Source organism: Rutilus rutilus, assembly GCF_951802725.1.
Source record: "Rutilus rutilus genome assembly, chromosome: 1".
Taxonomy (NCBI): domain Eukaryota; kingdom Metazoa; phylum Chordata; class Actinopteri; order Cypriniformes; family Leuciscidae; genus Rutilus; species Rutilus rutilus.
The window spans coordinates 70,036,409-70,049,893 of NC_140209.1; the positions used below are offsets into that span (position 1 = coordinate 70,036,409).

At 42.1% G+C, this 13,485-nt stretch overlaps 1 protein-coding gene across 2 annotated transcripts in view; it reads right to left on the reverse strand.

Moving 5' to 3' along the window:
- The window catches only part of prkcab (protein kinase C, alpha, b), a 214,381-nt gene that overhangs the window by 139,385 nt on the left and 61,511 nt on the right, over positions 1 to 13,485 (reverse strand). For both annotated transcript variants that reach the window (XM_084417060.1, XM_084417059.1), the window contains exon 3: positions 2,033 to 2,115. In XM_084417060.1, the coding sequence (XP_084273186.1) occupies positions 2,033 to 2,115 (83 nt within the window). The remainder of the gene's footprint in view (positions 1 to 2,032; positions 2,116 to 13,485) is intronic.

A 13,485-nucleotide genomic window follows, 5' to 3' on the forward strand; every position in this document is an offset into this window, starting at 1 on the left:
ACACTCAACCCCGCAAGACCAGCTTCACCAAATCCAGTTTGCTTGAGAACAGCATGATTATGCTGGTCCACCAGTCAGAGCAGCACTATACCAGCACTAAACCAGCACTAACCAGCATAAACCAGCACTAAACAAGTACTAACCAGCATAAACCGGCACTAAAACAACACTAACCAGCATAAACCAGCACTAAACTAGCACTTAACCAGCATAAACAAGCCTGGACCAGCACTAACTAGCATAAACCAGCACTAAACCAGCATAAACAAGCCTGGACCAGCACTAACCAGCACTAAACTAGCACTAACCAACACTAAACCAGCACTAAACCAGCATAAACAAGCCTGAACCAGCACTAACCAGCATAAACCAGCACTAAACCAGCATAAACAAGCCTGCCCTGGACCAGCACTAACTAGCATAAACCAGCACTAAACCAGCATAAACAAGCCTGGACCAGCACTAACCAGCATAAACCAGCACTAAACCAGCACTAAACCAGCCTGGACCAGCACTAACCAGCATAAACCAGCACTAAACTAGCACTAACCAGCACTAAACCAGCATAAACAAGCCTGGACCAGCACTAACCAACATAAACCGGCACTAAACTAGCACTAACCAGCATAAACCAGCACTAAACTAGCACTAAACCAGCATAAACAAGCCTGGACCACCACTAACCAGCATAAATCAGCACTAAACTAGCACTAACCAGCACTAAACCAGCATTAAACTAGCACTAACCAGCATAAACCAGCACTAAACTAGCACTAACCAGCATAAACCAGCGTAAACCAGCACTAACCAGCACTAAACCAGCACTAAACCAGCACTAATCAACACTAAACCAGCACTAAACCAGCACTAACCAGCACTAAACCAGCACTAATCAACACTAAACCAGCACTAAACCAGCACTAAACCAGCACTAATCAACACTAAACCAGCACTAAACCAGCACTAATCAACACTAAACCACCACTAAACCAGCACTAAACCAGCACTAATCAACACTAAACCAGCACTAAACCAGCACTAAACCAGCACTAATCAACACTAAACCAGCACTAAACCAGCACTAAACCAGCACTAATCAACACTAAACCAGCACTAAACCAGCACTAAACCAGCACTAACCAGCACTAAACCAGCACTAACCAGCACTAAACCAGCACTAAACAACACTAAACCAGCACTAAACCAGCACTAACCAGCACTAAACCAGCACTAACCAGCACTAAACAGCATGGAATTCATGCTGGTTTATGCTGGATTTTTCAGCAGGGAGGGGAAGATGTTTTAGTCTGTTCCTTACACAAAGCCAACATATGACCTCAGAATACTTTTATTATAATTTCATTGCATTTTTTAAAGCTTTTTTTAAAGCGTGAGAGCATCTGGACATCTGGTCTGCGTTCACTCTATGGAAAAGGGCAGCGTGAACATTTTGCTGAATTTCTCCTTTTGTGTTTTGGATCGACATCAGGGAAACAAGAAGCTCATTATTCCTTTCAATTATGCAACAATCTAAGGGGAAAAAATGGACACTAAAAATAATGCAAAAAATCACTGATATTGATGTAAGTAAACATAATGAACATATCGCAAAAAAAACTCATTCTGAACTTCCAATCTTACAGCAATTAAAGACCCATTAAAACAACCACAACAAGCATGTGATCCTCTCATACGTCTCTGCCTAAACACCAGGTTATGAAGGGTTAAAAGAAACCGCACATTACTGGCCTTGTGTGGTTAGATGTCTGAGTAAGCAGCACTCAGGGGACATGCATGGGCCAGCAGGTCAAATCTGACCACACACACACACACACACATAAGAGAGAGAGAGAGAGAGAGAGAGAGAGGAGGACTCTTTCTCCTCAGCATGACTTACTTTTAAATACATGACGACTATAATGCTAAATAGACATGGATCTTAACAAACACAGCTCTTTAACAGTGCTGATGGCAGTGTGAGCAAGTGTGTGTGTGTGTGTGAAGAGAGAGAGAAATACAAGCATTTACTCACATCTGTGTCGGGGCCCTTGTCGGCCCCTGGACAGGAGAACGTAACAAACTCATGGCACCGTTTGTGGACCACAAAACAGCACACTGTGGATGAGAAGAAAGGGGAGATTAGATCAAAAACATACACACTTTTGTTTCATATACATATCAAATATCAAACCTATAAATACCACTGAAATGTTGTGATTCTAGATACCAGTTTCATAATTAATTTGCAGGCGGGGTTGCAGGCGCATGAAGGTATCTTACAAAACTGATTTCTGAGGCAGCGTAACGGTTTAATGATCAAAATAGAGCGAGCTTTGGTGAAAACTAATCGAATATTTAATTACTACAACAGTAATTTCTCACTAGAAATGACATCAGAAGTGGAAAACGGTCAAAAACGTACATTTACACACAAACTGACGACCAAGCACAACTTTCAGACGCCATCTTTATTTTTTTTGCTCAACTGTCACAGAATGGAACGCAAAGGATTGTGGGATATGTTGAGTTGACAACAGCACAGTTTAAGGAGGCTTTGATTAAAAATAGCAAAAATGCATATTTAAGAAAAAGTTACTATCTTTGTGATTATTGTTTCTACACTGGACACGTCAAAGTAAAAGTTATAAACAGGTCTATTTGTCTTTCTGAACGGGCGCATGATGATGTTGTATCTCAATACCCTTTGATTTGACGTGTTTGTGACCCGTTTAATATTTGACGGTCTGAGTGCAGTGAGTTTTGTCTTGCACTTCAGTAACTAGTGCTGAATGTCTTTTCCCATGTGATGTGCCAGTAATGGACCCACAGTGGCTAAACACTATCTGGCTCCGCCTGCTACACTAGCCACGCCCCCAAGCTCACGCTATTGGTTGAGCTGGAAAGAGATTGATGGATCTGGGGGGTGTCGTAACTCGCTGGTCCACTACCACAGAACGATGCATCGTTGAAGAAATCAGCTAGCGAGTCACGACTGTTTCCCGAAACCGTATTGTCGCAAATTGGTCGTTCAACCATGTTGGTTAATGATGTCACGCAGGTGTTGGAGTAATAACTTATTTTAATGAATCTGTTTGAGATCGAATTAATGCTAGAAGTTTTGCCATACATTACGGACATGCCATCTGAGGACTATTTCTCATTTTCCTCAGATATTTTGCTTTATTTCCAGATTCAATCATCGAGGCTCGTTCTTACGTACTAGAGCACGTTCGCACATGCGCACTCTTTAAAAACGACACTTTAAATCTCTTGAGAAACTAAAAGACGTAAATGACATTTGTATGTGTTCTAAATAAAAGACACAGGTTGTACTGAATGTCAGCTTGCTTATTTGGCTCAAGATAAGGATTTATTAAATCCACATGTCATGCAAACAAGGAACTCTGTCGTACCAAACACACAACTTTGCGATGCTGTTCTGGGTGGTTGCTAGGTGGTAGCTGGGGCATTCTGGATGGTTGCTAGGCAGTTGCTAGGGTGTTCTGGATGGTTGCTATGGTGTTACTAGGCAGTTGCTATGGTGTTCTGGGCAGTTTCTAGGCGGTTGCTAAAGTATTTTGGGTGGTTGCTAGGCGGTTGCTAGGGTGTTCTTGGTGGTTGCTATGGTGTTGCTAGGCGGTTGCTAGGGTATTCTGGGTGGTTGCAAGGGTATTCTGGGTGGTTGCTAGGAGGTTGCTAGGGTATTCTGTTTGGTTGCTAGGGTGTTCTGGATGGTTGCTAGGCGGTTGCTAGGGTATTCTGTAAGGTTGTAGGGTATTGCAAACAAGAAACTCTGCTTCTAACCACAGGTCGAGAGTGTCGTTCCAAACACACAACTTTGCAATGCTGTTTGCGAATGTTCGTTGGAACGATGGTTTCGGGAAACACAGACTCGTTGAACTATGCTGATAACGACAGAACTTGCGACCGTAGTTGGCTAACGATACTTTGATGGTGCTTTGGGGCTCAATGTTTACACTGTTGGGGGAGATAAACCCAAGAACTGCATACTAATAGTAGTCATTGAACAATAAACTGGGTTAAGAGAATGTATTTTAACAAAAAATCTATGTATAACAATGTATAAAGATACATTTCCTATATATATATAGTTGTAAAATTCAATGCAACACTGAGAAACAGAATAAATCAATGAATGTTAGTGCTTGTCCTGATTAAAACGTATTGACCGACAACTCTCTCAAGAAATGAACAGTAAAGTGGGAACACAAATGGATTAAGAGTCCTCACAGGTTGCTGGAAGGTTCTCTTGTGCTGGTCTCTTGTATTACACACAGCTGAGAGGGGAGATCTGTTTAAATGTCATCAGCATCAGCTACATTATCGGCACAAACGCCTCCCACAAACAGCCGAGAGCTGGGAACGACTCCAATCCAACAGCTCCATACAAACACCACCCTTCAATTCATATCGGGCTTCAGTCATTTAGATTTATAGTGTCGAGCGTGGCGTCTCATCCCATTACATCATCCTGACACATGACAGACTGAGTGTGAGTGATGACAATGATGAGACATGTATCAATGAATATGAGTGATTGGACGATATGAAAACATGACACATGCTAACTGTGATGAACTAATAACACAATTGAATCATAGTGGGTGAATGATGCCGTCTAAGATAAGTGCAATGGAACCTCATAAGGAAGTGCATGAGAGACTCAACTCACAATACATTCCAATAAACTATTTTATTTGTTGCTTTCAGCATTAAATACGAATATAATTTACATTTGTTTCAACTTGTCCGCCATCTTGGATTTCGTTTTCACTTAGCCTGTAGCAATAGGGTGATTTTCTTTTTTCCCAAACCAGTTCAGTCCAAAGATTTAATTACTCATGTCAGTCACAGTGCTGAATGCCTAATACTACATCAAATAATAATAACCCCTAACCCTATCCGTAACCCTATCCGTAACCAATGAAATTGGCTGCAAGGTGGGATTTGCGCTGAACTGGGGGGTGGTGGGGGGGATGTTGTGTTTGCTTTAGGCCAATAAAAGACTGGATAATGTTTCTTCCGACCTTCTAAAACAATCTTCATGCCAGGAGCCTATGATGCCTAAAAATGCTGTATAGGTACACTCTTAAAAATGCTGGGATGTTTTAACCCAATTTTGGACAAACCCAAATATTTTTATTTAAAAACTTAACCCAATGGCTGGGATTGTCCATATTTGACCCAAATTTAGGTTGAAACAACCCAGCATTTTTTAGAGTGTAGGTGGATCACTGGCGCTTGAAAACGATCTGTTGCCCACAGTCAGATGTTCATTTGCAGGCGAAGAGACAACTGGAGAGACAACACTGATTGATTAAATGGAGAAAATGTGTTTATTTGAGACAGCACAGTGCGTGTCCTGCTGTGTGTGTTTCTCTCATTTCCCTGTTCATTACTGCCATCAACTTGCATCCTCCAAAACACAGCTTCCTCTTCCTGACACTCCACTGACACTGTCCACACACAGGAAGACTATCACTGAGACATCTTCGGGAAGACTATCACTGAGACATCTTCGGGAAGACTATCACTGAGACATCTTCGGGAAGACTATCACTGAGACATCTTCGGGAAGACCATCACTGAGACATCTTCGGGAAGACTATCACTGAGACATCTTCAGGATGACAATCACTGAGACATCTTCGGGAAGACCATCACTGAGACATCTTCGGGAAGACCATCACTGAGACATCTTCGGGAAGACCATCACTGAGACATCTTCGGGAAGACTATCACTGAGGTATCTTCGGGAAGACTGTCACTGAGACATCTTCGGGAAGACTATCACTGAGACATCTTCAGGAAGACTATCACTGAGACATCTTCGGGAAGACTATCACTGAGACATCTTCGGGAAGACTATCACTGAGACATCTTCGGGAAGACTATCACTGAGACATCTTCGGGAAGACTATCACTGAGACATCTTCGGGAAGACTATCACTGAGACATCTTCGGGAAGACTATCACTGAAGTATCTTCGGGAAGACTATCACTGAGGTATCTTCGGGAAGACTATCACTGAGACATCTTCAGGATGACAATCACTGAGACATCTTCGGGAAGACTATCACTGAGACATCTTCGGGAAGACTATCACTGAGACATCTTCGGGAAGACTATCACTGAGACATCTTCGGGAAGACTATCACTGAGACATCTTCAGGATGACAATCACTGAGACATCTTCGGGAAGACTATCACTGAGGTATCTTCGGGAAGACTATCACTGAGACATCTTCGGGAAGACTATCACTGAGACATCTTCGGGAAGACTATCACTGAGACATCTTCGGGAAGACTATCACTGAGACATCTTCGGGAAGACTATCACTGAGACATCTTCGGGAAGACTATCACTGAGACATCTTCGGGAAGACTATCACTGAGACATCATCGGGAAGACAATCACTGAGACATCTTCGGGAAGACAATCACTGAGACATCTTCGGGAAGACTATCACTGAGGTATCTTCGGGAAGACTATCACTGAGGTATCTTCGGGAAGACTATCACTGAGACATCTTCGGGAAGACTATCACTGAGACATCTTCGGGAAGACTATCACTGAGACATCTTCGGGAAGACTATCACTGAGACATCTTCGGGAAGACTATCACTGAGACATCTTCGGGATGACAATCACTGAGACATCTTCGGGAAGACTATCACTGAGGTATCTTCGGGAAGACTATCACTGAGACATCTTCGGGAAGACTATCACTGAGACATCTTCGGGAAGACTATCACTGAGACATCTTCGGGAAGACTATCACTGAGACATCTTCGGGAAGACTATCACTGAGACATCTTCGGGAAGACTATCACTGAGACATCTTCGGGAAGACTATCACTGAGACATCTTCGGGAAGACAATCACTGAGACATCTTCGGGAAGACAATCACTGAGACATCTTCGGGAAGACTATCACTGAGACATCTTCGGGAAGACTATCACTGAGACATCTTCGGGAAGACAATCACTGAGACATCTTCGGGAAGACTATCACTGAGACATCTTCGGGAAGACTATCACTGAGACATCTTCGGGAAGACTATCACTGAGACATCTTCGGGAAGACTATCACTGAGACATCTTCGGGAAGACTATCACTGAGACATCTTCAGGATGACAATCACTGAGACATCTTCAGGAAGACTATCACTGAGACATCTTCGGGAAGACTATCACTGAGACATCTTCAGGATCACAATCACTGAGACATCTTCGGGAAGACAATCACTGAGACATCTTCGGGAAGACTATCACTGAGACATCTTCGGGAAGACTATCACTGAGACATCTTCAGGATCACAATCACTGAGACATCTTCGGGAAGACAATCACTGAGACATCTTCAGGAAGACTATCACTGAGACATCTTCGGGAAGACAATCACTGAGACATCTTCGGGAAGACTATCACTGAGACATCTTCGGGAAGACTATCACTGAGACATCTTCAGGATCACAATCACTGAGACATCTTCGGGATGACAATCACTGAGACATCTTCAGGAAGACTATCACTGAGACATCTTCGGGAAGACTATCACTGAGACATCTTCAGGATCACAATCACTGAGACATCTTCGGGAAGACAATCACTGAGACATCTTCGGGAAGACTATCACTGAGACATCTTCGGGAAGACTATCACTGAGACATCTTCGGGAAGACAATCACTGAGACATCTTCGGGAAGACTATCACTGAGACATCTTCGGGAAGACTATCACTGAGACATCTTCGGGAAGACTATCACTGAGACATCTTCGGGAAGACTATCACTGAGACATCTTCGGGAAGACTATCACTGAGACATCTTCAGGATGACTATCACTGAGACATCTTCGGGAAGACTATCACTGAGACATCTTCGGGAAGACTATCACTGAGACATCTTCAGGATCACAATCACTGAGACATCTTCGGGAAGACTATCACTGAGACATCTTCAGGATCACAATCACTGAGACATCTTCAGGAAGACTATCACTGAGACATCTTCAGGAAGACAATCACTGAGACATCTGCGGGAAGACTATCACTGAGACATCTTCAGGAAGACAATCACTGAGACATCTTCAGGATGACAATCACTGAGACATCTTCGGGAAGACTATCACTGAGACATCTTCAGGATGACAATCACTGAGACATCTTCAGGATGACAATCACTGAGACATCTTCAGGATGACAATCACTGAGACATCTTCAGGATGACAATCATTGAGACATCTTCGGGAAGACTATCACTGAGACATCTTCAGGATCACAATCACTGAGACATCTTCGGGAAGACTATCACTGAGACATCTTCAGGAAGACAATCACTGAGACATCTTCAGGAAGACAATCACTGAGACATCTTCGGGAAGACAATCACTGAGACATCTTCAGGATGACAATCACTGAGACATCTTCGGGAAGACTATCACTGAGACATCTTCAGGATGACAATCACTGAGACATCTTCAGGATGACAATCACTGAGACATCTTCAGGATGACAATCATTGAGACATCTTCGGGAAGACTATCACTGAGACATCTTCGGGAAGACTATCACTGAGACATCTTCAGGATCACAATCACTGAGACATCTTCGGGAAGACTATCACTGAGACATCTTCAGGAAGACAATCACTGAGACATCTTCAGGAAGACAATCACTGAGACATCTTCAGGAAGACAATCACTGAGACATCTGCGGGAAGACTATCACTGAGACATCTTCAGGAAGACAATCACTGAGACATCTTCAGGATGACAATCACTGAGACATCTTCAGGAAGACTATCACTGAGACATCTTCGGGAAGACAATCACTGAGACCTATGTCATAAGTAAAAAAAATATGGACCTAGTGTCCGTGACGTCACTCGTATGTTTCTGAAGAGCCCATATTTTTTAAGCACAAAGTGGGCGGAGCCGGCTGTCGCCATCTTGGCAGCGCGTCACTCCCTGATAAACCGAAAATGTGCAAAGAGGCGGATTAGCTGAGGTGACGTGACGCTAACAGACAGCAGACAAACGGCTAGCAGTGACATCAGCGGCAATCCACCTGTCACTCAAGTGGCCACGCCCTTAATTATGCACAACTTTAAGGCTTGACATAATTTAAACAGATGAGTTATAAAAATATTCACCCCCCTCACAGTCGTCATGAAGGACAAAATTAGCTATATAGACCAAAACCACTTTTTGTACCAGGCTGTAAAAACATATTTCTTTCTGCAGTAAAGTTGGGAATTTAACATGGGGGTCTATGGGATTGACTCTCTTTTGGAGAATGTCTCTAGTGGCCAGTTGATGAATCAATCACTTCCGTGTTGGATTCAAGAGAGAGACCGGGAGGTTGCCGCGTGGTAAACATATTAGTCTCCGACAGGTTACACAATTAAAAACCTGCTGGAAACCATCAGCATGGTAACATTCAAATGCCATCTTGGGGACGATGAAGCAAATAAAAGCAGGAGACTAGTGTGTTTGCTGTCAAGACCACATGGGGAATCCATCAGTCCTGCACTCCAGATGTCACAGGTACATATAAGTGGAGCTCAGCAGATGTGAATACGCAGGTGTGAATCAATCATCTTCACAGCACGTTTGTGTCACTGAGGGATGGAGATGCCACACACAGCTGTATGATCATCGTCTCCCTCTTATACAACACATAAGGACAGTTCATATCTGCGTGTGGGTGTACAATATGTGAAGAAGTGAAGCTGTGGAAGCTGACCATATTTGAGCATAATTCAAAGCCAATGCCTGATCAACCACACACACAGAGGGAGTGTGTGACTTTGGCTTATAAGAGAATATTATAAGAGAATATTAGTATTTATGGTTATTTGTTGGTTGTTATCTAGTGGTAACATCTGTTCTCAGAGCAGCACCAGCAGCTTTAGTCTTTCAAGGGGACGACCCATCAATGCTTTGTTTTCTCTGGCAACGTCTCTATCTCTGAGGGAAAGCGATGAGATTGAATAGCACCCTCTCGTAATTGCTCTTCAAGTCTTGTTAAACGTTTCTCTGGCAGAGACTTCTGGTCGTCTGCCCCAACCTGCTGAATAAATTATGCCAGAAGCACAAAGAGTCTCATTCACTACCAACCAAAGCGTTCTCACGCACAATTTCGGCCAGATTCGCAGAAACTAACACTGAATGTGCAACGATGGACGCAGGTTCTCACACTTGATCCTGGGCAGATTTGCTCAAAGGGAATAACCTTAAACAAGACACCGGGTGAAGCCATGACACACAAAATGAGCCCAGACAGAGTTAGAGGGCACTTTGTCTAAGCTATGATATGCCTTGACAATCCTGTGTGAGACTAAATGAAAGCCTAAAGGTCTTTGCACACGGAGTCCGATGCGTATTAATTAATCCGTTACCGGAAAAAAAAATCACAAAACAATACATTCTTCGAGCTGTGAGGATGATTTTGTTGTTCTCTCTCTTCTTAAAAAGAGAAAAATAAAGAGGAAATATTGGGTCCATCCAATCCCGAGATTGCGTAGAGAGTAAGGAGAGTTCGCTGCAGGATTATCCCGAGAGATTCAGAGTTTACTTTAGGAATCAGTGGCTCAGTTTGATGCTTTGCTAGCGATACTGGAGCCACATATTATAAACAAGACCAGCAATTTCCGTGAACTAATTGATCCTGAACAGTTCTGGCGGTTTTGGCGTTCGCTTGTAATGTACGGTGGCTCTGAATTGTCAAAACCCCTCTCAAAATGCTTGCTACGGATGCGCAAAACGCAGGAAATCGAACCTGATCCGAACTTTTTTTATGATGTACGAAAGTTTCTAAAGGCAGTGTGTAAACGTGATTGAACCAATATGAGATTTATTTTTTAATGTGTGAAAATTTCGGACTCGTTTGCAATGACCTTAACTAGGGCTGTAGTACTGTAGTACTGAGTCCGGTCTTGGACTCGAGACCGGTTTTCTATGGTCTCGGACTTGTCTCGGACTCGCTGGTATTCGGACTCGGACTTGTCTCGGTCTCGGCCAATGGTCTTGCCAAATATGGCTTTTGGTCTCGACCGAGTCCAGGTGTCTTTATTATGTTCCCAGTAAGCACACGTACGTTGCCGCTTGATGAAACTTTTTTCATTTGATTGGTTCAACCACCACCCGCCCGAATTTAATAAAAATATTATTTTTCGTCACGTCATCCGCCCGATCCGCGGTTTATCCGCATCTCTAGAGTGTGTGTGTGTGTGTGAGTTGGCTCGGCCCTCCCTCATGCAGTTTAATTGGTTGACATCGTGTGTATGATTGACAGGAACAGATTGATGTGAGGCTGATCAGACAGTGTGTGCTCCTCTAGGCCTATATCATTATTTTTTTGTTGTTCTTTGAATTAGTCAATTATTTTAAATAAAATTAAAATCAATCACTATTTCATTATTACATAATGATTTAATTTCTATAGGCTATATTTTTAAAAATAGAGTCGGCTATTTGACACTGTTTTTGCTTTTAGATCAACAAATAATAGCCCAAAATGATTGTCTTGATAATGTCATGCATAAGACTTTTTTTCCCTGTCCTGGACTCGGTCTTGACTCGGACTCGACTAGTCCTGGTCTTGGACTCGACAAAGGTGGTTTTGACTACAGCCCTAACCTTAACCCTTCAGCAAACCATCAAAGTACGTGCTGGAGAAGTCTGCAAACCCTACTTTTGTTGATGTAAACGGTGCTAGACAAATGATTTGCACTTTGAATAGTTGCAAGAACAATAGCCCTCTGGAACAAGGCCTCCTTCAGACTATTTGTTCCTTTCAGGGGAATGCCCCATAGGTTTCAGATGTCTGGTTTTGCTGTAACATTATCCCGCCTACACGTGAGACGCGATCTCTGTGCGCCAGTGCCTCTATTAGACCAAGCAAAGGTGGCTGAGCCAACATGGATAATCAATATCAGGTTTGGTATCAATATTGCTCAAGGGATGAGGTGAACTAGATGAAACATGTACACCTGGATAAGTGCAAGACATTGAACCTAAGGGCAATCCTTGGATGGGAATCATAAACAACTACAACAATTCTGCCCAATTATACCTGCATCATTTCCAGGGACAGGCTTGGTGTGCATCATCCCCACAGTGTAATTACATAGGTCAACTGATGTAGAAAGGTGAAATGGGCTGTTGTCAATTCCACTAAGAAATAATTTCTGCTGGGAAGACAACAGATACTTTATGTGAGACAGACTCTGATCTTATAAAGGAGTAAAGCCGCCTACACACAAGAGTTCACGCTGTAGCAACGCCGCAAATACATTGGTTTCAGGGGGATGTTCATGGGATAAAAGCTGCTGTGCAACACTGTGTATTGTGAAAAGCACTATACAATTGACTTGACTTGATCTGTTGATCAATCTCAAGAGGGGCAGGTGCAGTTGTATTTGTGTAAATCCAATTCACTGATTTCTGTACATCTTATGCATTCTGTTGAGTCTTCTCTTCATTTATGAGGTTTGACATATAAGCATTCACTAGCAAGCACAAACTTAAGTTGGTATTTCTCCATTTACTCATTGGATAAAAGCAGTTTGTAGAAGTCAGTATTCTGTGTCAGGATCCTGAATATCTGTGTAGACACGCGGCAGTCAAATTATGCAAATCTTTCCTTTAGATCGCACACATTAACCCTTTAGAACCTGAAGCTAAAATAGCAGGCTTGTGCACAATTCAGAATTGAATTGAGAATGACTCCTTAATTCCAATTCAATTCTTGAATTTGAATTGAATTTGAATTGATGTCAAAAACAGGATCTAGAATTACAATTCGAATTTGAATTAAAGGAAGCAGAATTGCAATTCAACAAAAATTCAAAGAAATTCATATACATATTTTAAGTGAAGTGTTTAACAATGAAGCTTTACAGTATATGTCAGATATGATTGCATTATAAATTATATTAGTTTGTACAGATTACTTTAAAAGGATATGTTTTCCCCTAGCAATGAATGTTAAAAGCACTAGTCACAGAACAAATAATTAAGTTTGATTTATTGTAATTGTAATTTTGTGGAACATGATGGAACATGACTCCATTTCCCAGAATGCTTTACTTTAACCAAATATTTAAAATGGTTGCTAAATAATTTGAGGTGGACATTTGTTTGAAAGCACAATTTGATGGGCAACACTGGACTTTTTAAGTTTCAGAAGTCCCTTACAACTTCACTCTGCACCTGTTGAGAGAATCTTTAGTGTTGCAGGAAAGATATTCAGACCAGAACGGTGCAGACTCAATGAAAAAACATTTGAGGAGCTATTGAGAATGAGATGCAACAGTGTTGCTCAGTAATTTTTTTGCATTTGGAATAAATGATAACTGCATTTACAACAACTTTGTGTTTGTGTGATTACTTTGAAATGAAATGAAAATTACATTGGAACAAAACTAATTAAACAACATTGAGGGGGTAATTTATTT